Source organism: Parasteatoda tepidariorum, chromosome 1 (genome assembly GCF_043381705.1).
Source record: "Parasteatoda tepidariorum isolate YZ-2023 chromosome 1, CAS_Ptep_4.0, whole genome shotgun sequence".
NCBI classification, from domain to species: domain Eukaryota; kingdom Metazoa; phylum Arthropoda; class Arachnida; order Araneae; family Theridiidae; genus Parasteatoda; species Parasteatoda tepidariorum.
In genome coordinates, this window is record NC_092204.1 from 64,822,573 (window position 1) to 64,847,909 (window position 25,337).

The 25,337-nt window shown below is 29.4% G+C and overlaps 3 protein-coding genes across 6 annotated transcripts in view; 2 read left to right on the plus strand and 1 right to left on the minus strand.

Annotated features, from left to right (window-relative positions):
• LOC107441756 (golgin subfamily A member 6-like protein 26) overlaps window positions 1-2,554 on the plus strand; it is a 16,932-nt gene extending 14,378 nt beyond the window's left edge. For both annotated transcript variants that reach the window (XM_071181407.1, XM_043045297.2), the window contains exon 8: window positions 2,255-2,554. In XM_071181407.1, coding sequence (XP_071037508.1) covers window positions 2,255-2,425 — 171 coding nt within the window. In that variant the 3' untranslated portion in view covers window positions 2,426-2,554. The remainder of the gene's footprint in view (window positions 1-2,254) is intronic.
• Window positions 2,555-4,604: 2,050 nt separating this feature from the next.
• Window positions 4,605-25,337, minus strand: part of LOC107441763 (uncharacterized) — a 33,929-nt gene continuing 13,196 nt past the window's right edge. For all 3 annotated transcript variants that reach the window (XM_016055132.3, XM_043045250.2, XM_043045252.2), the window contains exon 4: window positions 4,605-18,825. In XM_016055132.3, coding sequence (XP_015910618.2) covers window positions 14,930-18,769 — 3,840 coding nt within the window. In that variant the 5' untranslated portion in view covers window positions 18,770-18,825 and the 3' untranslated portion in view covers window positions 4,605-14,929. The remainder of the gene's footprint in view (window positions 18,826-25,337) is intronic.
• On the plus strand, window positions 6,224-6,323 carry LOC139425707 (cytochrome P450 3A2-like; the record flags this gene model as incomplete). Its single annotated transcript, XM_071181415.1, is given in 1 exon segment — window positions 6,224-6,323. A coding segment is annotated over 1 exon segment (60 nt), but the record flags the coding sequence as incomplete, so codon positions are not given.

Below are 25,337 nucleotides of genomic sequence, written 5' to 3' on the forward strand. Positions count from 1 at the left end.
GAATCGCTACATAGGTTTTTAAAAAGACGTAAATACGAATCACAATATCGGATTTTTAAATCTCGTAAATAAGAATCGCAACGTACAATATTCAAATCGCGTGAATAAGAATCGCAACACGCAAATACAAAAAGCTATATTTGATATTACAATCGTGTGAATAAGAATCGAGATATTAGCAAATTCCAGACTTGGGACCTCTAAAAGGCTTGTCAGAAGCAGCGTCGTTTGAACTACGAATATCGGATCTATCTGGAGAGCGGGTGAAAAATTCGGAAAATCTTATCTGCTGCGTGTAAAAGGGGAGAAAATAGGTAAAATAAGTAAAAATGAGAAAGGATTGGTAGCTATGTAGTTTGAATTTTCTGTTTCTCTTTGAAAATCGGTGAATTTTCTGAAAAAGCGGAATACTTATTAAAAAAAGTGAAATTATTAGAAAAATCTGAATATTTGATAAAAAAGCTGAAATTTTAGAGATAAAAGTGAAAAAAACGGAAATCCGCTAAAAAGCGGAAAAATCTCATCCCTGTAACTGATTTATTATAAGAATCGTCATTTAAAGGTCTGTCATTTCAAGTCGTAAGAATCGTCATTTGAAAAAAAAAAAGAATAGTTATAAAACACTTCTTACCTTTTCAATAATATACCAACTTCGAAATTTACATCTCAGTGATAACTTGCAAAATGAACTTGCCAAATTTCTATTATATATCAAATATAAGAATTTACACTGAAAATTGCATTTATTAAGTAAATATTTATTTAAAATATGACCTTTAAACAACATTAAATAATTTATTTTACAATTTTGTGTGGTATAAAACAAAGTAAATAAAGGCAAGAGATAGACTGAATAAGTTTTCGCCAAACTTATCTCAGAATCGCCAAGTTTTGTATTCACTTTTACGTATTTCCTTTTGTTTTGTTCAAAATAAATATCTGCCTATTCCTAATTGCATTTCATTTTGATTCACCAATACATCAGATCGTTAGCTGTATTTAGCTAATCCTGGCTCATTTAATTTTTTTAGTCACTTATAATACATCGCTTCGAGTTCAAACCGTTTATTTACATTCATAATAAGAAAATCTAATATGCGATCTTTCATACGTTTTTGAATCTATAAATGTTATTTTTTTCTTTATAATTCTTGAGACAAATTGATGAAATAATTAGTTTATGTTGTAGAAAAGTTAATGGGAGTATGCTTACAAAATTTAAACTCTGAATCGTTTAATATGATTCATTTTAAGTATAAAAATATAAAACAGTATTTCAAATTTTCTTGAGTGTTCAGTTTGTAGAATCTCTACTTAAAGTAAATCGGAACGATGGTAACAAAAAAATTAAGGCCTGATACTATTCCAAATCCTTTAAAAATTCCTCCAAAAAAACTGAAATGGATAAATTGTCCAAAATCAGGATCAATTTCAGATGAGCTTAAATCTAATGTAAATATAAATTTACGCATTCTTCTCCATTTGCTTAGTTTTTTTTTTTAAATTTTATAATTATTAAAAAAATCAAACATGTGTCGAAACTTTTTCTATCTAGTAATGAATATTATTTTTCTCGTAAATAACAATAATAAAATTTTTACTGAATTTGTTTAAGTTTTAAAAAAAAAGTTTCCGAAAAATAAAGTAAATCGATGAAAGCAAACACGTTTTTCTGCGCACGTATTATCCTAGTTGAGATTAACGTCTTTTGTAGCAACAATAAGTTGACAAATCTTGTAGCTCTTCCGCATTGGTGAAAGTTTTTGCTCCGAAATGGCGGCTCTAACCTAAGCCACTAAAAGGAGCCCTTGAGTAAGATAAGTTCGTTAAAGTTGAGCCAGCTGATCGGCGCGAATGTGGTGGTGATTGACCTAAGACTGCGATATTCTAAAGCCAGTACCGTGTCGCTAACCTGCGTTGCACATGGAATATATGACTTCTTCCTAGATCTTAATTCTTTTCACATTTCAACTTATCGCTCTCGACTTCAGAACACTCTTTATAGGTAGGTACTTGGTATTACTATACTAAACACGCGTTTTGTAACTAATCTAATCTGTTGGCAAATTTTTAAGTTGACTCGAAAATTATGAATGAAATGTGCTTGTTATTCAATCCCTAAGAGCAGATTGAAGCTTAAACACACCACACACATATATATATATTCACTCACTGGTCACCTTAACCAGGATGGATAATTACCGCTGTACTAATACGCAAAACCTAAAGTGATTAAGTTGTTTGTTTTAAATAGGTTGGTGAGATTGCTGAAATTTCTAAAGAATCTGAATTTGATGAAGAATCTACTATATCCGAAATATTTTCTTCATATGAAGAATTTCATCCTTATAAGAATCCTGATATTGAAGATGACTTGAAAGTCGAAACGAAGAAATGGAAAATTAAGATCCCAATTTCCAATTAGCAAAGTCAATAGGCAATGTAAAAATTTAGGGAAAGATATGATATTTCAAGACTAATCTGAATATACCTAAAATATGGGTAAACATTCTTACTTTTACGAATAGTAAAGCTCTATATTTAACTTGCATAATCGTTTATTATTAAACTCTTAATTAGTACAATTTTTATAAATAGCTTTAGTAACTAAATGCAGATGTTATCATTATCTATAGATACGCTAAGACAAAACCTCAACATTGAACATTGACTTCGTGGACTAAAGTCCTGACAAATTTTTCAGGTTTCTAAAATTTATACTGAGCAAACATTAAAAGCACATCGCTAGTGGAAAACAAAACCCTAAAATGTTTCCTCTTTAAGTAACACAAAAACGGATATAACTTCATGTTTTGTCACCTTCTGTGTTGAGCTAAAATTGCAGAGTTATGGAGTTGTTGTCACTTCGAATGGCACTTGGGCAAGGTCTCCAGCCATTGGTGAATCAAGTCAGGTAGGTGCGTCTTTCGTTTGACAAGTAAGCTCCACAAGAGTAAAAGTACATCCTAGCTCAGAACCTCAAGGATAGATGGCAGCACCAGTCATTCGTAAGGGGTCACTTCCTCAATTTAAACATAGATCTAAAGGCGAAGGAAATTTTCTCTAGACCTTTGTACTAGAGGTACTGTTTAGCGACCGACCCCCCAAGAGTTCTTAGGGTAGTCGAGGATTGAACGCGGTGAAACCGGGGCAGAGTCTGATTCTCTAACCACTGGGTTACCACGGTCCAACTTATAGAGTTTAAATCGATAACCGCATATCTCCAGAAGAGAGTAACTCCTCCGAATAAACAAAGGCGAAAACAGAAAGAAGAAAAAAAATACTTTTTTTTACATCTCAAAAGTATTGAGAACAATTTGAGCATTAATGTTAGTTAATTAGTTCCTAGATGGCCTCACTGTAAGACTATACTAAAATATTCAAATGCAATAAAAGAACAAATTAACGGATTGATTTACGAATAAATAGAATTAAATTATTTAATTAAAAATTTTATTAAGTTTTCAATGCCATAAATCTTGACAAAAAAAAAAAAGATTTGACCTTTGAAAGATATTAGCTATAGAAAATTGGCATTTGTATTCTTGATTTTTCCTTGTTACTTCTCGGATTTCATCACAACACTATATTGCCATAGAAGAAATCCATGGAAAACTTTCGTATTCAAATATGCAATAACAATTAACAAAAAGAACATGTAGTGTATGGTGACAGTTGTTTGCTTCGGCACGTTATTACATCATTTCTCACAGTTTGGACAAATGATTTAGTTACGTCCTTTAAATTAAATGAAAAAAGAAGTTAACAAGCAAAAAATTAAATTAANAGTATATGGCAGGGGTGGCCAAGCTCCTTGATAGTCGAGCCATTTTTCAAAATTTGAAGTTTTTCGCGAGCCGCAATTAAATACGTAGTATAAATAGTATATAATTTATAACTCTATAGTATAGAGTTATAAATCGATAACCGCATATCTCCAGGAGAGAGTAAGTCCTTCGAATAAACAAAACGGACCAAAGGCGAAAACAGAAAGAAAAAAAATTCTTCTCAAACGTATTGAGAACAATTTGAGCATTAATGTAGTAGGCGATCTACCACTCTAGTTAATTAGTTCTTAGATAACCTCACTGTAAAACTATACAAAATATTTAAATGCAATAAAAGAACGAATTAATGGCCTGATTTAGGAATAAATAGAATTAAATTATTTAAAATTTTATCAAGTTTTCAATGCCATAAATGTTGACAAAAACAAAAGAATTGACCTTTGAAAGATATTAGCTATAGAAAATTGGCTTTTGTATTCTTGAATTTTCCTTGTTACTTCTCGGATTTCATCACCACACTATATTGCCATAGAAGTAATCCATGGAAAACTTTCGTATTCAAATATGCAATGACAATTAACAAAAAGAACATGTAGTGTATGGTGACAGTTGTTTGTTTCGGCATCATCATTTCTCACAGTTTGGACAAATGATTTAGTTACGCCTTTTAAATTAAATGAAAAAAGAAGTTAACAAGCAAAAAATTAAATTAAAATAAAACAAGGGAGAAAAAGACAATTATTTAAGAATGGCAAAAAACTTTAAAATGCACATTCCTGATAAGTGTAATTTTTAAAAATAAACATACATTTGAAATTGACTTTATTAATAATTTTATTAGCAATCTTTCTGTTAAATAAAACATAAGTAATAAAAACAAAACTGCAAATAAGAGAAAACAACCTTCAAAAAAATTAATTTATGGCTTTCATACACAGAACTTTCTATTAATGGAATAAGAATAAAATAGAATTTATTAATAATCAGAAAGAAAAAAATTTAAACAATAATTGAAACAGTTAAGAGCACAAGAAAGAGACGGGTGTGTTTGCATGTTATTTTAATCTGCAAAGTGATTTACAAAGTTGTGAGTTTTGGTCAATTGCAAAGAAGTGTAAACAAGTTGCATCTCCCGAAATATTATACATACAATTTTTTTAAGACTCGTTATCAGTAACATCTAAATTTGAAAAGAAAAAAAAATTGCGGATACAGACTAACAGGTGCTTGTTTATGATGAAATAAAAAAAAAAAGAAAAAATACAGAAATAAATGAACACCGGGCGAACATAGGCTACAGTTGTTTAAGTCTGTAACCTAACACACAAGCATACATCCCATAAGACATCAAACTATTCTTGTATCACAGTAGTAAAAGTGATTTAATATTCGATAAAAGAAAAAAATTTAAATTCCAATTTAAATTATAAAAAATAATCATAATCAATTTAGTTAAATATTTATTAAGCATATCTTAAAATATAAACAAATTTTGTTTTGCAAGATAAGATCTCTAAAATATTAAGTTACGATGCTAGGCAATAATATCATGCTTGGAAAAATTACGATTAAAAGAACTACATTTAATTTAAAATAATGGGGTGTTCCAAAAATTCTTAACGATTTGAAATATAAACTATTTGCTGCATTTTGCATAAGAGACGGCGTTTCAGTGTAAGGAAAAAGAATTTATTTTCACTAATTTTAAAAATTTGTAACAAAGCTCGTGGGCAGATGGCGTTGCTATTTAAGAAAAAAACAATAAAAATCCAATATCCAATATTAGCAAAAATGTGCCCCTGTTTGAGATTTAAAAAAAATTACCATTAACCTGCGCATATATTTTAGTTAGAATGACCTGACATGAAGCAGAAAGCATTGTTTTGCAGTTTTTAATTTTAACAGCGCCATCAGTTGAGGAATTATGTAACTTATTTTGAAATATGTTTTTAATATATTCTTAGTTTTCTTAGCAAGAGGCAGCAAACAGTACATTTCTATCTCCTTTTGTTTTCTCTTGTAAATCGTCAGTCATTTTTGAGACACCCAATAGTCTAAACTTTGCCCTTCTAATAACATTATTTTAAACAAAATACTTAAGACAGTGAAAATATTTAATATATAGAGTAAAATAAGACATAAAAATTTACTTCTTCTTAAACTCATTTTTTAAATATTTAACTAGAATGAAACTATGTGTCACTTCAAAGGAATGAAAAATAATCAATTCTGTATGCAGAGGTGAAAAAAATTGGAATGTTTGTAACAACTAAAAAAAGTTAAAGCTATAAAATTATCTAAATGAGTATGAAATTAGGTAACGGAAATTTAAAGTTCATGGTGAAAATTATGTAATGTCCTATATGTTTGTACAGATCAATTTGCTTCATGCACTTCCATATACCAACGATTTCCAACATATGGGTTGCAGTTTAGTTTTGGGAAGAGGCTTCTTACAAGATGAATCTTCTAAGTTTCTCAAAAATAAAAATTAAAATGTATTTTTGACCTTAGCTTACAGTAATTCCTTATGTCAAGGGTCCTCAGTCTTATGCGTCAGAAGGTGGTCATATCAATAAATTGGTGAATACGAGCTCCACATCTGTTAGATAGATTATAAAATATAATCTGAAATATTAATTAGCAGGAAAGAGATAACAGTTTATTTTAGAGCAGATTAAAGTTTCAAAATTAGTTTATACAATCTATTTCCGTGAAACAAAATATGATTATTCTGGGATAGTAAACAATGTTCACCAATAAATCCCTTTGCACACCTGCACAAAAAATACTTATAAGAATGAGACATAAGAGAATATACAGACGTTTCAGTCTCAATGAGGAGTTTATCATTCTTTGTCCATAACTTAAGCATCAATAGCATGGGAAATATTTGTAGTTACAATTCTTAAAACATCCACCAAATGTGGACTTACCAAAAGTGTTGTTTTCAATAAATAGACCAAATTGATTAAATCTGTCCTAATAAAACAGACACTAAACAAATTTGTCTATCAAAAAGACAACCACCACGTGTTAATTAGTTATGTTAATAACAATTACTCGTGTGCCAGCAGTTTCCCAAGAGACAAACATTGAGGACTGCATTCAACTTTGACCCTGTATTCAGAATGGAAAAAATCTGTTTTCCGGCATAGAAACAACAAAATTTGCTGAGTAACAAATCTGTTAAAAGGTTAATGAATATTAGATTAAATAGAAGTTCATTTCCAAACAGATCCTTGGGTTGTAAAAAAGATCTGCCTATTAATGCTGAGTTGAGACTACAAAAAATAGAGAATCCCTGCCTTATACAAAGAAAAAAACCTACAAACATAAAAAGTTAGTAAAAAAAAGCACTGAAAAGAGTCGGTAGTAGTTATGGAAATGGAAAATATTTACTTATGTCTTTTGTTATTGAAATTTGAGTTCAAAGCAAATACAAACATAAATTTATACGTTTCTCCAAAAAATTCTAATGTTTTCACTGTCTTGAAGTATTTGTTTAAAAAAAAAATAATTAAAATCAAAATGATAGGTTTAAAAATCTTACAACTATACATCTTAAAAGCAGAAGTCTCACTTTATCTCGATTCACTGCACATCATTTCAATAAACAAACTGCAAATACAGGAATAAGGCAACCTTAATATCTAAAACCAACTATGACACAAACACTTCATTCACCCTTTTAAGCCACACACACTAGGATTTATATAAAAGGAGCAGCACAACTCCTGGATGGACTGATATAAACAAAAACTCTGAATATAATATTTTCTTTAGTTATTTTCTGTACATAAATATACAAAGTAAATTATATAGACATTAAAAACAGTGACACAACATAAAATTTCTACTTGGCTATTAAAATATACAGATTTGTTTCAAGACTAAAATCTGATAATAATAAGAAAATCTAAAATAAAATTAATAATGACTAAATAACTATGTAAATGTGCAACATAATTCTACTGATACCTGAATCTCTATGACTTTACCATCACCTTTGGTTTTAAAATATACATAATGCCTCAACAAAGAACATAAACACTCGGATTTCTTTTCTTTTGGTGTAAGTTATGTAACAAAAAGCTCTTGTGTGAAAGATGTGGCACACTAAATATTATGCATTAACACATCTTGGCATGAAAAAGTAAAATGAAAATTACACATAAACTTGATTCTAAATTTACTCAACTTTTCTTTCCAGTTAAACACAACAGGAAAAGTAAATGAATAAATGATTTAAAACTTCTTTAGTTAAAAGAATATAAATTGATTAAATAAACTTAATGCTTAGCATAGCATCACATGTTGAAAAACTTTTAATATATATCAAAATCATTTTGCCATTTTCAAGTTTTAATTTAAAAAATCAACATTTAATGGTGATTCTTTTCTTCTTGCAGAATTCATATTCCATAAAACAGAAAAATGGTTAAAATATAAATGTATAATTTTAGTAAGTGTTTAAAGAAAAATCATGAAGATGTTAAATTTTGGAACATATACATTTGAATTACATCATTTTACACAGTGACAGTGATTCACATTTATAATGTGAATTATACAGCAACATGGTTATTTCAGTTTAATTGGTTTAAACACACAACAGCAAGAAAATTTTACGTTTTAGCACACATTTCATTTAAAAATTAAAAGGCACGACAATAAATATTTCTTAAAATAATAGATAAAAGAAATAGTCCTTTATGATTTAAAAGCTTTTAAAAATAATGAGATTTATTATTACATAATTAAAACAAATTACATACTATTAAGACAATTGATGAAAGAAAAATTCGTTAGCTATTAATTACAATCCAAGAAAAGTCCTAGTTCATTATAAACCAAGAAACTTAAACATCGCACTTGGAAATGAAAATCAAAATATAAAAATAACATTTACACACTAAAGTTAAAATGTGCTCTTTTTCATATGTTTATAACCAAAGTAAAAGAGATGGGCTGACAGCTAACTTTACAACCGTTGAACTTTAAATAGCATATTGATTTTCCCCAACAAAATACTAAGCAATAAATCAAAAATAATAATCACTAAATATGAACACTGGTGATAACTGAAATGATGATTATAAAAATAATATCTTAACAAACACTTACTTTCAGACTAATTATTAAAAGCAAGCTTTAAAATTTACAAAGTACATAGCCCCATTCTAAAAGGTTTTTAGTCTGTGTCTTAATAATGTCTATATCTAAATTAAATTTTTAGACAAATCAAGAACTCCATATTCTGATTCAGGAGTTCTTGATTTGTTTCAAATTTTAATTCTGGCAATAAATACCCTTTAAATCAATAATTAATACTAATTTAATGAGAATTAAACTCTATTTAAAGCTGTCATGATTAAGACAGTAAATTTGCCATAAGCTGCCAGGGTTGTGTTTAGTTTATAATAAAAAAATTAATTTAGGGATCCATATTTGAAATTAACTAAGCTACCACTATAGAAAGGAAGTAGAATGTCCAAATTTAACCAACAACTATGTATAGAAATAAGTTTTAGGTGAATGCTTCACACTTTATATTTCCATTACAAAAACGAACATAAAACTATTCATAGCACAACAGCTAAAATTAAGAGATGCAAAAGCATAGACCTTCTCGGGCAATGTGATAGTTAGCAAAATTTTATTTCATCTTAACTACAACTGATTTTAATGAGATTAGAATTGCATAATTTTGTTCAGCAGATTTCTTTAAAATAACTGCAAAATCTCAAATACAGGATGACAAGAATTTTTACGGTTTAGGCTATCAAGTAATAATATCAGAGTAGGTAAATAACTAAGTACTGATACAGAAGTGATGTGATTATGAATCTGATGCTCATTTAGAAAAACTTCAAGAGGCAAATGTCAAAGATTTTGAAAAATGACCATTTACATAATTTTGATCTCATAAAAATACAAAAAAACTAATAAATATTCTTTTAAGATGTTAGTTTTTAGCAATGCCCGAATTTTAGATTTTTGGGAATGAACCCCAATACGAAAAACAGGGTGAACAAAATTTATCATCCAAACTTTTCATGAACATCTAACACAAATAAGATGCATAAGTACTATAGCTTGCATCTTGCATATACCTTAGTAATATTTATTTTTTGCATTATACTTTATAATTATTCAGTAGTGATTTTGGGACACAAACCAACATTTTTCTTTGTCATAGTTCAGTGAGAACGAAATTCCCAGTTGAGCTTAAAAACATTCATGGAGCATTTCCAAGGTAAAATTGAACTGTTGTGTGAATATTTTACAAGCAAATAATGCAAAANAAAAAAAAACTGTAGTTGCTGCTGAGGCATGCAAAAGCAACAAACTTAGTTTCTGACTGATTTCGCATGATGTGATAAACTTAGTGATAATTTTTGTTCGCCTTATTCAATCCTCAAAAGTATATGTGATCACCGAAAAGTCACAAAAGACTCAATGCCAATTTTTTTTCAAAATTAGGAAAATTAATGTAAATGAATGATGAAATACAACATTAACGATTTTAAGGAAAATAAAATGTTTGACACTTCATGAAATTCAATAAATTTGAACATTGAATTGATAAACAACAAGTTGTAAATGTAAACTTTGACTATATTTTCATTACAGACCAATTAAAATAACAAAATGTATGTACATATAAAAAGATCTTTTTTTTTATATTTGGATGAAAAAGAAATTTGACTAGAGAGAACATCTAAAAAAATAAAATGTCAATCCCAAATCTTTATACACATATATATACCAATATGTACAAACAACATCATTATTTACAAAACATTTTATTTTTTTAGAGTTAACAGGTAGTTAAGCATTCATTTTTTAATTATCAGACAAAGTAAATTATCATTTTGAAAATTCAATAAAAATCAGCCCAGCTCTTATACTAATTGTTTTTATATTATCATAATTTAATAAAATAAATTAACCCTTTTAATCTTTTCTTTTTTATAGAAATAAGCATAGATAAAACCTTTTACTCAGTGAGTGCTTTGAAGCTGATATAATTTAACACAAATTAAAACATATAAAAATAAGTTTTTCAAACTTTTGAAACAATGCAATGTTTTTTGTTAAATTATTATAATTTAAAAAATATTTTTAAAAATATTAAAGTTAAAATTTTATTTTAAGACGTATCTTAATATCATCTTTTGAGGTGAATATGTTAAAATATAAAAAAAAAAAATAAAGTATCTTAAATATTAAATATGAAAAAAAGATCCATGCCAAATATTTTAAGTTCAAATTAAGTTTTGTTTTTTATATTGTTCAGATCCAAAATTAAAAATAATAATTTGAGGCTGTTTTATTTCATTATTATGCATAAGAAAACTCTTCATTCATATTTTCTATCAAAAAAATTTTTTTTTAAATTTAAATTAGATTCCAAGTTTTAATTTACATACATATCAAACTTGGATTATTTGTTTTGTTACATGATACATTATTCAAAATCAAAAGATTTAAAGGTGAAACAAAAAAAAAATATTTTAAATAGATTTCTTGAGTGTAGAATTTTTTTATTTAGATACAATAACAATAATATTATATTGATTATTGTTTTAAAAAAAATCCTAAAAAAATTATTTTTAAATCCTTACATACCTAGTTAGAATTTTCTGTGTCAATCTGCATGATTATAATAGTAGCCCTTAAATAGCTATACCAAGCTGACTAGTTATAGATTACAATTGATAATATATAGTCAGTAACATAAACTAAATTTGCATATTCAAATATTTAATACAAATAAGCAATATACTCATACTAGAAGCTAAGCCTACAGTTTGCTGCTGCTCACCAACCCTGTTGTATGAAAGTTGAAATTATTCACTTGAAATAAATGTTAATGTACTAAAATAATTCCGTTTGCTTGCGCTCTTGTTCCCCCTACTTCCGACGTTCGAGCATTTCTCTTATGATTTATTAGTGAAGATAAATAATTTTGCTCAGAAAATCATTTTTTAAAATAACATCTAAAATTAAATGAATACTGTTATAACATTAAATGTATACTGTTATACTAAAATTAAATGTATACTGTTATAACAAATTTGGTGAGTGCACAACTGTAATTCAATAATTTAGGCTTACCAAACAGGCAGATATACTAAATACAATTTGCACATGCATCATGGTACATGAAGCTGATCATTAAGTTCTTAATTATTTAACAAATCTCTCAGGGCTCGAAAAACCGCCCGTCCTCGGTGGTGAAAAATTCCCCGCGGACAATAAATTCCTCGAATATGACGTCCGCGCGGACGGCCATTTTCCCGTTAATGTTCATGATACATTTTCAATTTTTTTTATCTTACAAGAGTCTAGTGTACCACCTCACTTTTAAAATGACCCTATAACCTAGAAATCCTGTTAATTCCTTCGTCAGACCAAATGCAGAAAAATGACCCACAATACAGCAACATACTGCGCATGTTGGAATTGATGTTTTCTCTGTCTGGGAGTACTGCAGCGGTTGAAAGGGGCTTTTCAGCAATGAACTTACAAAAAAGCACATTACGTACTTGTCTTAAACAAGAAGCTTTAAAGGCAATTATGAACATCTACCTAAATGGAAAACCCCTTTCAGATTTCTGTGCAGAAACCTCTGTAAATCATTGGCTTTATTGTGGAACTGGCAAACGTCATATTTGATTCATTTAAAAAACGTAGTACCCTTGGATAAATTGACATTCCAGATAACTTGATCTTTGTCATTTAAATTATTTCATAAAAGAAATAAATTATTTCATAAAAGAACTACTAGGTTACTATTGGTAACCTAGTATTTCTTTTATTACTGTATAATGCAATCTTAGCATTTGTAATCCTAGTAACTACTAATTCATTGTGCAATTTATATAAATGTTCGTAATAAATAAGAGAAAATTATATTTTTATTTATTTAGAAGCTACGGGTTAGTTTCAAAGCAGGACGGGTACATTGTTGGACAAGCCGTCCTCGGGGACGGGTAAAATTTCCGAGTTTTTTCAAGCCCTGAAATCTCTTTAGCTGTAATTTTTAAAGGTATATTAATGTAATTTGCACCAAAAAATAACAATTATAAAATGAAGACACAAATTTAAATAAGATTGGGTGAAAATGTAGCATAATAAGGTAATACTTATTATAGAAGTAACAATAATGAAACCTAACAATAGCAAAGTAGAATAAGAAAAATAAATATTGCAGGCAAATACCTTTAAATTAGGGATACAAAAATATTTTATAGGAAAACAATATCTTTATGCATTTTATTAATTTTATCCTGATAACAACTAAAAAAAGCATGGAAATTAAAGTGGGAAAACTGAATCTTACCATATGATTTTCCCGACAATAAAAATCCTCGACAACAATGGAAAACTCTGTTATACCATTATGTTTTATAGAGATACAGTTTCAAATGAATTTCTGGTTTTAACAATACTTAAGAAATCAGCAACTAGAAATCAAAATTAACTGGTTCTTGTACTCAAATATACAAAATATTTTATTAAGCTGATAATTGTAGCAGTCTCTTTTTCCTCCACAATTTTTAAAAAGAAATCTGAGACGGAAAAAAAATTATGCAGATACTCACAAAAATTTGCTAAGTCAGCTTCCGTACTGCATAATTTTATTACAGAGCCCATTGTAATCTAAAGTTATTAACACTTTTTTAGTTTTAAATTATTTTTGAAAAATGATTTAGAAGTTAAATGTCTCAGGTTCAATTTTCTCGAATTAAATTACTACCATAAAAATCTTATAAGACATGTACTAACATATGCACCGGAAATATAGACATAAACTGCATGTAATGAAGAGGGCATTGCCAATTTGAAAAGGAAAATCTAATGAAGTATTCTGGAATTGAAGTGAATGGATTTTGGAGGACAAATACAGAATAGTACAAAATATTTAAAGAACCTAAGATTCACAAAGATACAGAAACTCAAATGGACTGTCATTCGGACTAAACTCATGGGGAAGATACGTAGATGCAAACTTCTGCATAAGTGGATTTATTGTGTCAAAAGGAATCTTGACTTCTTGAAATTAAAATATTGGAAAACAGTTGCCGAAAGCAGGAATAGCTGGAGAAGACCGAGACTTTCCTCAAGATGTGGAGCCATTGCGAAAAGATGAAAAATTTTAAAAGTTGCATAACATATAAAATTAAATTTTACATTTTTTTTAAAAAAAAGAAAATATGAAATTAGAGTTTTCTTTCACTTTAGAAACAGCAGCCTTTGTAATGAAACATTCATAAATAGTTTTGGCCAGATTATTTTTAAAATTAAAATCATAAAATTTAATAACTAATGATTTAAATAATATATATATATATACAGACTAAAAAAAATTTTATTAAATAAAAATAGTTTATTATTTTGAATAATAAATATTGAATTAAAATCTTCAATCGCAAGCATCACCACATTCACACACTCAGACAAACATGAATGGCTACAGCATACCACTATTTCTCACTGCACTATAGGAAAACTAATCACTCAGCTTCAAATTTTAACCTGATTAACAAATGGCAACATGACTATGTTTCAAGACCTGAAACAACTGTTTAATCTGAAACAATAGCAAACATTATGCTAATCATAACATTATATTATATATAAACTTTAACTCCAGCTATGTACTAGATATGTGCATGTGATAAAAACAATCTACATAAATCTCTCTCTTGCTCGAAAGATCTAAAATGTTAAGAAACTACTGCTTTGATATTGCAATAACAGAAGTTATTCGTTTGTACTTTTAGTAAACTGCAAAAACCATTTGGAATTGAAAGATGGTCTCTACTTACAACAGTGTTTTAACAAAAAAGATCACTCATTGTAGGACGATGATACTGTATATCTTCATATGCATAAATATGTACGCTTGCTAACAATTCAGTATCAAGTTGTTAACATTTTCCTATAACTCCTAATTGAGGTTATTAGCTAAAATGTCATAAAAATTTACAATAATATACTACATGTGGTGTGCTGGAAACATTTCTCAAACAATAAACTTTTAAGAGAATGTAACCAGACAACCCTTCAAATATACAGAATGTATAATTATACATAACATTTTTTTTAATTATTTTAGTTATATAATGTCATGTGTTTGCATGAGTTTTACTATGTGCATTTAAGTTCCCACGATTAGCAAAACCCTTACCACATGATTCACATTTAAATGGTTTTTCACCTGTATGAACACTCATGTGTCTTTTTACAGTAGATTTTTGAGAGAATCTTTTGCCACACACTTCACAAGCAAATGGCTTCTCTCCAGTGTGAGTTCTCATGTGTATCTTAATCCTCTCTTTATCAGCAAAACGTTTACCACACACATCACAAGGAAATGGACGTTCACCTGTGTGGGATCTCATATGTCTAGTCAATGAAGTCTTTTGGGAAAAATGATGACCACATAGATTACAGGTGAAGGGCTTCTCTCCAGAATGGCTGCGTAAATGCAACTGATACACATTTTTAGATGCAAGATGTTTGCCACACAAAGTGCATTGAAAAGGTTTTGCAGGATCTCCAGACAGTACAGGTTGGGGTTGTGTGGTCAACCTTCCAGAGCCCGAAGTTGAACCCTGAGATTGGGTTGGATGGAGGCCACATGGACTTCCATTCTTACACATCAAACAATTCCATTTTTTGTCTGAAGATTTTGGTTCCTCACAGTTAGTAGGTGCAGTTGAATTTGCAACAGATGTTGAGATACTTCCTGCAAATGCAATGGTCGAGGCTTGCGAAGGCACTGGGTTTGTTAAAGCAGTGGTTGCTACAGCAATAGAAGTTGATACAACCACTGGCAGTTGGACTGCAGCTGCAGAAGGAAGATGAATGGAGGCAATATTAGGTAATGCTGCATTGGCATTTAAAATTATGGAAGGGTTGAATTCTGAGGCACTAGCAGAAGCTCGGGATGCTCCGGGCTCTTGTTTTATGGTCACCACAGGTATCTGTGCACTCGTATGATTAGCACCAAGTAAATTTGAAGCCAAAGAAGCACTAAAATCTCTCTTCACCAGAGGAGATAAACCAGAAACTACCGTAAAAGGAGGGAGAGGTCCAGATCCTGTAATAATACCTGGCTCTTGCTTTACAATATTAGATAAACCAACAGTTTTTAATAGACCACTATATATATTATTAGTAGAGGTAACACAATTTGAAGTTACAATTGAATCCAGGATTGGAACTTTAGTAGAAGTATTTCTTAAAGTTGTTGATAAAATGCTAGGTAATAAAATAGGAGAAAGAGGTGGTGAAGATAAGGTAGGTGAAACAGGAGGCAAATGAGATGCACCAGATGAATTTTCTCCAATACTTAAGTTTGGCAGGGAAGATTGTATAGTTAAAGGAAGAGCCGAGTTTAAACTAGATTGTAATGAAGCTAATGCACTAGCAGAAAGATTAGGGAAAAGGGAGGGGAGAACTGCAGATGTTAAACTAGAAATTGAGATTTCTTTCTCTTCAGAGGAGGAAGGTGATTTACTTCCATGACTAATAACCGAATGTTCATTAATGTCCAAAGAAACAACTGATTTATTTCTAGAACTGTTTGTACTATTTATCAGACTTGAATCTTTAAGGACGCTTGCTGATGAAACTGAAATATTAGATTCATTTTCCTCCTTTTCTAAAGAATTCTCATGGACAGGTGAAGAGGAAGTAATCAAAACATCTTGATGATCACCTTTACTAGACATTACAGAAGTAATTACACCACGTGGCACCCTTTGTAAAGTAGACGTTATCTTCTCTGGAGGTGACTGGGCCCGTAAAAGTTGTTGAATCACACTTGCAGTTACAGCAGATGGATTGACGTGTTGCAAAGTATCAGCTTGACTGCTAGATATTGCTACCTTGTCATTTGTTTTTATAGTAACTAACTCACTATTGTTCTGAGAAGTTTTAATATTAACAAGTTTGTTAGAAGCAATATTATCAGCACTAGTTATCACAGACTCATTTTTAATGACTTGAGACTGCTGTAACAAATTTTTCTCAATTATAGTAGATCGCACAATATTATGAGCTTTCAATATTTTTCTTGTAGCTGCATCTTGCCTTAGTGCATCTTGAACATCAGAATACATAATATCAGAACTTTGTGATGTTTCAATGCAATCTGGAATTATAACTTCATTATTTAGTGCAGAATTATTTAAATTATGATTGACATTTTCCATGTTTTGATTTCTAGACTGTTCAGTTCTGAATCTATGCTCAATAGCTTTTATATCTGCAACTGTAAATTTCGGAGAGGTGTCTATGTTTGAAGTTGAAACAATAACATTTGTTCCAATAGCTGAAACAGAAGTTGGTTGTGACCTTTGGCTTATACAGTCAACATAATTATCTGAATGTAAACTTTCTCCAACACTAAAATGAGGAGAAAGCATAGCTCTTGCAATGGATTCTTCACTTGAATGCAAAGAAAATGGGGATTCAACATTTGATCCAGAGCGTAAGTGTTCACTTATTTCAGCTACTTTTTGCATTTCCTCAATTGCAAGAGGCGACAAATGATGAGAAACCTGAGGGGGTGATGGGGATATGTGCATAATTTCCCGAAGTGGCACTACCCCAATAAAATTTGGAATAGTTCTAGATGTAAGTTGTAAATTAAGACTACTATCAGATTCTAAATGAGTGTCTGTTATGTCAGATAAAGAATCTTTATCCATAATATCTGGTCCCAGAGAAGACATCACAGAATTAGCTTTAATGCATCTACTTTCAACAATTGATGCAACATGGCTAATAGGAGTTGATGAACATACCAATAATGATGATGATAAAGGAACATCTACATTTTCCATCACAACATCTGTACATCTCGATGATGACTCTTCCATTGGACTAGCTAAAGAAACATTGTTCAAACTGTCACAAGGACTTGAAGACAATCGCTGTATATTATTAATGGATGTCATAACATCGAAAGAATTACTGTTGCTTAAATATTGAGGAATGCCCATAATCATATTAATGTTAGAAGGCCTACAAAATACATCAAACCTTCCTTTAGCTGATGATCTAATGATAGTTGAAACAGGGGGTAAACCTATTCCTGATGATATACTCACACCCGAAGGCAAATCTAACGAAGAATTGCTACTATTTGATGATGGTGACAAACACACACCATCTGCACTTACAACCTCTTGCAAGTTACTTAAGCTTCCAAGCTGGGAAGTACTTCCAACAGAAAGTTCAGAAGCCTGAGAATGATCTAAATGATACTCTGACATAGATGAAACTGGACCATCCAAATCTTGTTCATGCAAAAGGTTTTCCATTTCCATATGATCATGTGGACTAGTAACTGACTGATGATCAAGAGATAACAAATTATGATGAATGTCTGATTTGTCAAGGTCATGATCAGGAGATGGTGATTTATCATGCCCAAGTGCTGATGAAGCAGCATTCATTAAATCTGTTTCTTGCAAAAAATTCTGTGCTGTTAAGTTATCGACAACACTAAGCTGGTCATCACTGCTTTCAGATCCCTGAGAACCAGTCAAACCATCCTGTGTAACAATTGCATGAACAGTCAGAGAAGTTTGCAAAGACCTACCGACAATCATTCTTTCATCGTCACAAACACCCAAGGATTCAGAAGTTGAATCAGCATCATGTGCCAGTGCAGAATGCAGGAATGGTGTTGAATCAGAATTATCATGAGACATAATATCAGAAGTACACATAGCACTTGATATATGTGATGAGCTAGAAGAAGTAGTAACAACATCATTGCATAATGAGAGGCCACAAATATCATTTGACTCATGCATATCTAGAGTATCACCATTGTTCCAAGAGGTAGCCATGTTATTTGAAGCACTGGAGCCCACTACAGGTACAGTGACCATAGTGGGCTCCTGTTCCCCACTGACTGGTGTTTCCGAAAGATTAGAGCAGTCACTCATTTTCTAACTTCAACCACATTATCTTTGGTGCATAAATATGAAGCATGCTTAAATGGCTAAAAAAAAAACAGCAACAATTAAACTTTTGCAATTAAAGTATTTTACAAACCTTATAAGACTCAGGTTTTCCAAAAGAAAAATATATTGAGTAATTAAAATTTATTAACTACGTCAACAAAGAACATGAGTTAAATTAAGTCAATGCAACTTTTAATTTTTTTAATCACAAAAATCTTTCTCTTTAAAAAAATTTAAGTAAAACAAGTAGTAAATGTAAGCAAACTTTTTTGGTATCCTGTCTGAATAAATGCCATTAATGCATGTAAAAAAATTTTGGAGCAATTAATACTCAAACCAAAAAAGAAATTTTTAAATATGTGAGAGAAAAGTCAGAAGAAGAATAATACTTGTTCATGTGACTTTCAAACTTCAGAAGTCAGGTGTAAAATTCTAATCAAATTATACTTATTTGTTATTTATAAATATTTAGCATGATAAACTTTGTAATTGTAAAAGTTACAGAATTTAAATTATAACAACTATGCATACTGGATGCATATGGTTAAATGTGTAATTATTATTTACCTTTTACTGTACTTGAGATATTAATCAATTGTTTTAACTTCTTTCTAAAGAACAATGAAAATGGAGAGCTAACTTTTACATAGATCATATTATTAGATATCTTTGGTTGTGTATTATAAGTACAATATGGGTCCTATTACTTTTATATTAATTTATTCTCTTGGTAATTACTTTTATGTTTCTATTAGTTTAGCTTTTATGTAGGCAATTTATTAACCCATTGAGTGTTAGTTTTGGTTTTTCTGAACATTCAACTGCAAATTTTCTGTTTTGAAAAACTAGTTTCCCATGTTATTTAATGGGTAAGTTAAAATAGTGCATAGCAGAAAAATTTCAATGCAATAAGCTCAGGAAAGTGGAAGGGTTAAATCAAGAATTTTTATTTCTCAAGATGAGAACAATGCAGTTTACCATTTTTGGACGAATGCGAGATTTGCCATGCCTCCTTGACCACATTAATAACCGCCCACTACCTTTCTATGTTCTAACTCTCCTGCTAGCCTTATAAGTAATCTAATATGTGGTAGGAAATTTGTAAGGGCAATCTTGGGGAATTTTTCTTCTGAAATAATTCATAGGGTTTGCAGGTATTATAGAACATAAGGAAGGGAGGGAGTGATTATTAATGTGAGACAAATGCCACATGGGATTCAAACCACAACGACGAAAGAGGTGCTATCAATGGCCTTAAACAACATAATAGATTACGTACAATAAAGCAATTGTGAAATCTATTACAAATACAAACATAGAAAAAAGTTAAGATTATTTTGCTTCATTTTTAATGATTGACTATGTACATTATATGGTGTTGAAAAAATATTATTATCTCAATACAATTTCAGGGTCATCATATGTAAATCAAAGAAAATCTCCCAATAACTATTTAATACAAAATGTTATGAAAATCACATTTTGTTTAAATAGTAATTCAAAATTTCTTGAAACCAATAATTTAAAAGTTTGTTCAAAAGTATAATTGTAGAGGATCTTTTTTTCTGAAAATAAATTTCATAAAATTTGATTTCCAAAGAAGTTAGCTGGAGTTCAAATATTTTGTGAACTTATTAGTCCCCCCCCCCATTTTTAATATATAAATTTCATTTTAAATTATTACCTTCATTTACTAGCTGACTTGCACACAAAATACACAATTTAAAATTTTTAAAAATAGTATGTTAATAATCACAATGGATTCAATTTTGCAATGGAAAGTACAAAACACAAAAATACCAAGTTTTCTTATTAGTTCCCACAGTGTTAGTCCAATTAGTTCTTTTGTTTGTTCCACTAAGTGAAAACGATGAACAATTGGATTTTTTTCAAATTTTATTATTTTTATTTTCAAATTAAAAATTTATAGCAAAGCAGTCTGAACAAAATTTTCTGGTCTGTAATGGCTTTGTATTTTTAGCTAGATGTGCACAACTAATACTTTAAATATTATTTCATATAATAAATTTTATAAAAAATTTTCTACAAAATATTTTATTCAAACAAATACTACATGAAATAACTTGTATTTTAGTATATTTAAATAAATATTTTCATTTAGGATATATAATTCATATAATTCACATTATATTCCAATTAACAACAATTCCAAATACATTAACAATCTCAGAAAACTTAACTGCCTTGTACAACAACAATAGACATTTTAAACTAAACAAATTTTAAATCAAAAATAAATTATGTAAATTTAATTTAGAATAGAAAACGATAATTAACAAGCTTATATTTTTCATGCGGTCCAGATATGTGTTCAACAAAAGCTATCTTATGAATAAATCATGAATATAGCATAGGACATAAAATTTCCACTCGCCATTGGTGATAGAATATTTAGAATAGCAAGTAGGTTTTGTCTTATAATGTGATGTGCCTCGAATCAAAATACTATCCAAATTTTTCCCAAAGTTAGTATTTACCTGCAACAGCTTGGGAAAATATCAAGACACAACTTTGGAAAACCTTTGAAACCATAGGATTCAAAAATCATATGCATAATTTATTTGGGATTTCTAGAAAGGGATCCAACCATAACATGCTTTTGACCCTGACAAATGGTATTTTATTGCTGAAAGGGAAGTATGCAAACATGACATATTAAATGTATGGGAACATTTCTTATATATTTCTTTATTTTAACTACATTTAATGATATGATAATGATATTTGAATCATTAAAACTTTATAGCAACCTTATTCAGAATAAATACACTTCAAGTACAATGTGTGTGCAGTGTCATGTCATATATGTATTATTAATATCATTTTTGTAATAAATATGCCTCAATTTTTCTACATTCATTTATGATTTTGGTCACCAAAAAATTCTTCATACTACATTTGTTGATATTTTAAAAAATGTTTACTTTTATTTCAAATTTCAACCTGGATAGTGTCTTTAGAACTGAAATTTAATGTCCTCACATAATTCATATTAACAATTCAAACTACTTTAAGTATAACAGTGTTTAGCCTTTTGCTTAAGACTGGTAATAGTGAAAATAGTACATAAAATAAGATTATGTAGATGGGGGGAAAAAACGGGTGTCTCAGTCAAAATTTAACGTAAATAAAATGCATTAATAATTTCTTAGAAAAAATTAAATTAGAATAAATTAATAATTAGAAGTAATAATCATTTGTATAGTTTGCTAGTTAACCTGAGTTCCATAGCTTAGTGAATGTCAATTTTAATGTGGGGGAAAATTATCGTTTAAATCAGCTTCCTCTCTTTCATATACAGTCAAACCTCGTCAACGCGAAATCACTTAACATGAAATATTGCTCTACATGAAGCACAGATTTAGTCCAGTTAGTCAACAATCAATTAGTATTGTACTTTACATCTTTAACATGAAATTTTTAAGCTGATTATCGCTTAACATGAAAGGAAACTGGACACGTAGATGTAAAAACAGATGACAAGCATGTGAATAAAGTGCCAATTTTTCATTTTGAGGAATGCTTTTGTTATTTTTCTCCCTTTGTTGAAAGTAGGAGAAGGAGGAATGAATGCCTATTGAGCAAGGAAGAGAGTGAAAACTGGTTTTTTCTCCAGTGAAAAATGGTGTAAAATGTGAGGGGGACTAAACTGGTTGTATCTAGTCTAGCTATTCTTTGATCTTGTTTTTTAGAGTAAGTTTTTGAGCTTGCACATCATTAGGTTAGATCAATAATGCTTGTTGGGGAAACATGAGTCACAGGCAGCAATGTTCCTTTCTGCTAGAAACAAAGCAAAAAATTTTAAACAAAATTTCTGATGGTGTGTTGAAAAAGATTAAAATTGCAAAGAAATATGGAATTGCCAAAAGTAAGCCTTCAACAATTTTGAAATAATTGTAAGAAACTGGAAATTGCCTATGTTTCTAATCAGTTCAAGCCAGAGAGAAAATGACTCAGAACCGAAAGCACAAAGAAATTGAAATGGCTTTACTTCGTTGGGTATATGAAGTTAGAGAAAATTTTTGCTGATGTTCCAGATGTTACGGGAATCACTAATTTTACATGCTCTAATGGCTAGCTACAAAGATTTAAAGAAAGATATGGAATCATTAGAAAAAAATTTGCGGTGATGAATCTTCTGTAGATCCTGAAAAGATAGCACCATTTTTCACACAAAATTGACCTTCTATTTTAAAAGATTACACCACTCCCAAAGATATTTTAAAACCTGATGAGAATGGTGTTTTTTTTTTAAAGCTCTTCCAAATCGAATACTTTTGTTTAGAAATGAAAAGTGTTCAAGTGGAAAATTCAGCAAACCGTTCTCGTGGACTGCAACATAGATGAGTCAAAAAAGCTACAAAATCTAGCTAGTCTTTGATAGAAAATCTGTCAAGACCCCGATTCCTTATAAATGTAAAAACACTGTCCATTAATTATTCATTTAGAAAAGAGCCTGGATAAATAAGGACATTTTTTCAAAATGGATCCATGTTTTTTAGGAAATATTCCTGGAGAAAAAAAGAAAAGTTTGCTTATTGCGAAATTTTTGGCTCTACGAAATTTTTGGATTAAAAGCGATAAAGTGCATATTTTTACTACTCCAATACGACAGCAAAATTACAACCTTGTGACCAGAGAATAATACAGACTTTAAAGATGAATTATCGAAAATAAATCATACATAAAATTATAAGCTGTTATGACAACAAGATTGAGTTTTCAATCGACCTCTTGGAAGCTATGATTTTGCTTAGAGAAGCATGGAAAAATGCTTCGGCAAACACAATCTCTAATTGTTTCAGACATGGGGGATTTAGCACAGTTGAATCAGAAATTACGGAATCAGTGGAAGAGGAATCTGCATTTGATTTGATTCATAAGGCTAAAAAACAAGGGCTTCTGAATTAAAATGATTTTCAAGATTACATAAATGTCGGTGAAAACCTTACTTCTGATGCTATTTCTGAAGTAGCAGACATTTTTGATGAAATTCATAATTGCAGACATTTTGGATGAAAAAAAAAATAACGAATCATCAGATGAAAAAGAACAAAATCAAGAAGTATTTCAACCAACTGTTTAGATGACTGATGCTGCTGCATGAATAAGAAATTTAGAGAATTTTCTTATTCAACACGAAAACACAACTTTTACTATAAATTGTTTAGAAGAGATTCAGCAGTTTTAAAATTGATGTGAAAATCAAAAGACGAAGCAAAAATCAACTACGGCCTATTTCAGCTAGAAATAGGATGTATAAAGTGTTGGTATCTACATTATATTTTTCATTTGTTATTTTCAATAAAATAGTTACAAATTTAATTAAAATTTTCAAATTTAATTTTATTTGTTTGGTGCATAACAGTATTGTTTACAAACATTAATGAAGTATGTAATATTTATGTAGTAAGTACAAAATAAAATATTTTCATGGTGTATCGGATAAGATGAAATCCGCTTAACATGAAATAATTATGGCAGTACCACCAATTTCGCGTTAACAAGGTTTGACTGTATAATAAAATTTCAATATTTTAAGCACCAGCAGAAGTCATAAATAAAAATACATTAATTTATTGAAAATTCAACTAATAAAAACTATGCTCTTTTACTACAAAGGGAGCAAATAACACAATAAAGAATGAAAAATTACTTTTTTCCAATATTTTAATTGAAAAAATAGAATTTTAAAATAATTAAAATGTGCGTACAAAACATAAATGTGCGTACAGAAAAAGAAATTTTCTGTCTGCATAAACATTTTTCTATTAAAATTTTTTCAATCAGCATTTGTGATACAAATCAATCTTTTTATTGAATATCCAAACATTTAAATTTATAATGTGAACATATTATGTTACTGAGGACATAAAATTGTAATTAGTGTAATTGTAAAATATATTAGTGCAAGGTTTTCATAAGATTATTTGAAATTACCTATTAATTAATTATTGATAATTATTTGAAAAGTATACTAAACAGACTTTAGTCCAATTTTTTGTAAAATCTATCTAATGTTTGTTGAGGTATTATTTCTTGAATTTGATTATTATAAAATATTACCCCCCCCCTANCCCCCCCCCCCCCTAAAATAAAAATAAAACCAGGGGAAAAAAATGTAGACTCAAACAAAATCCTCTCAAGTATAGCTTGATTAATAGAAAAATCATTTAAATGCAATATTCTTTCAAAAATATTTTAATTTATCGATTTAATATAGATATTTTTTTTTNTTTTTTTTTTTTTTTTTTTTTTTTTTTTTTTTTTTTTTTTTTTTGTAACTAAAACATTTGTATTTCATTGGGAGATTTAACTGTTTAATTAGTTCTTGATATCAAATCTACCTAAAATTTTGCTGTTCTAATTAACTGTTTACATGAGTATTTTAAACACAATTTTACAATAAAAATTAATTAAACATGAAGGTAATAATTGTTCAATTTAAATAAAATATGCAAATACTGCCTTTAAAAAGAAAGTTTCAGTAAAATGTGTGCAATGATTTAAATTAAGTTTTCACATAACA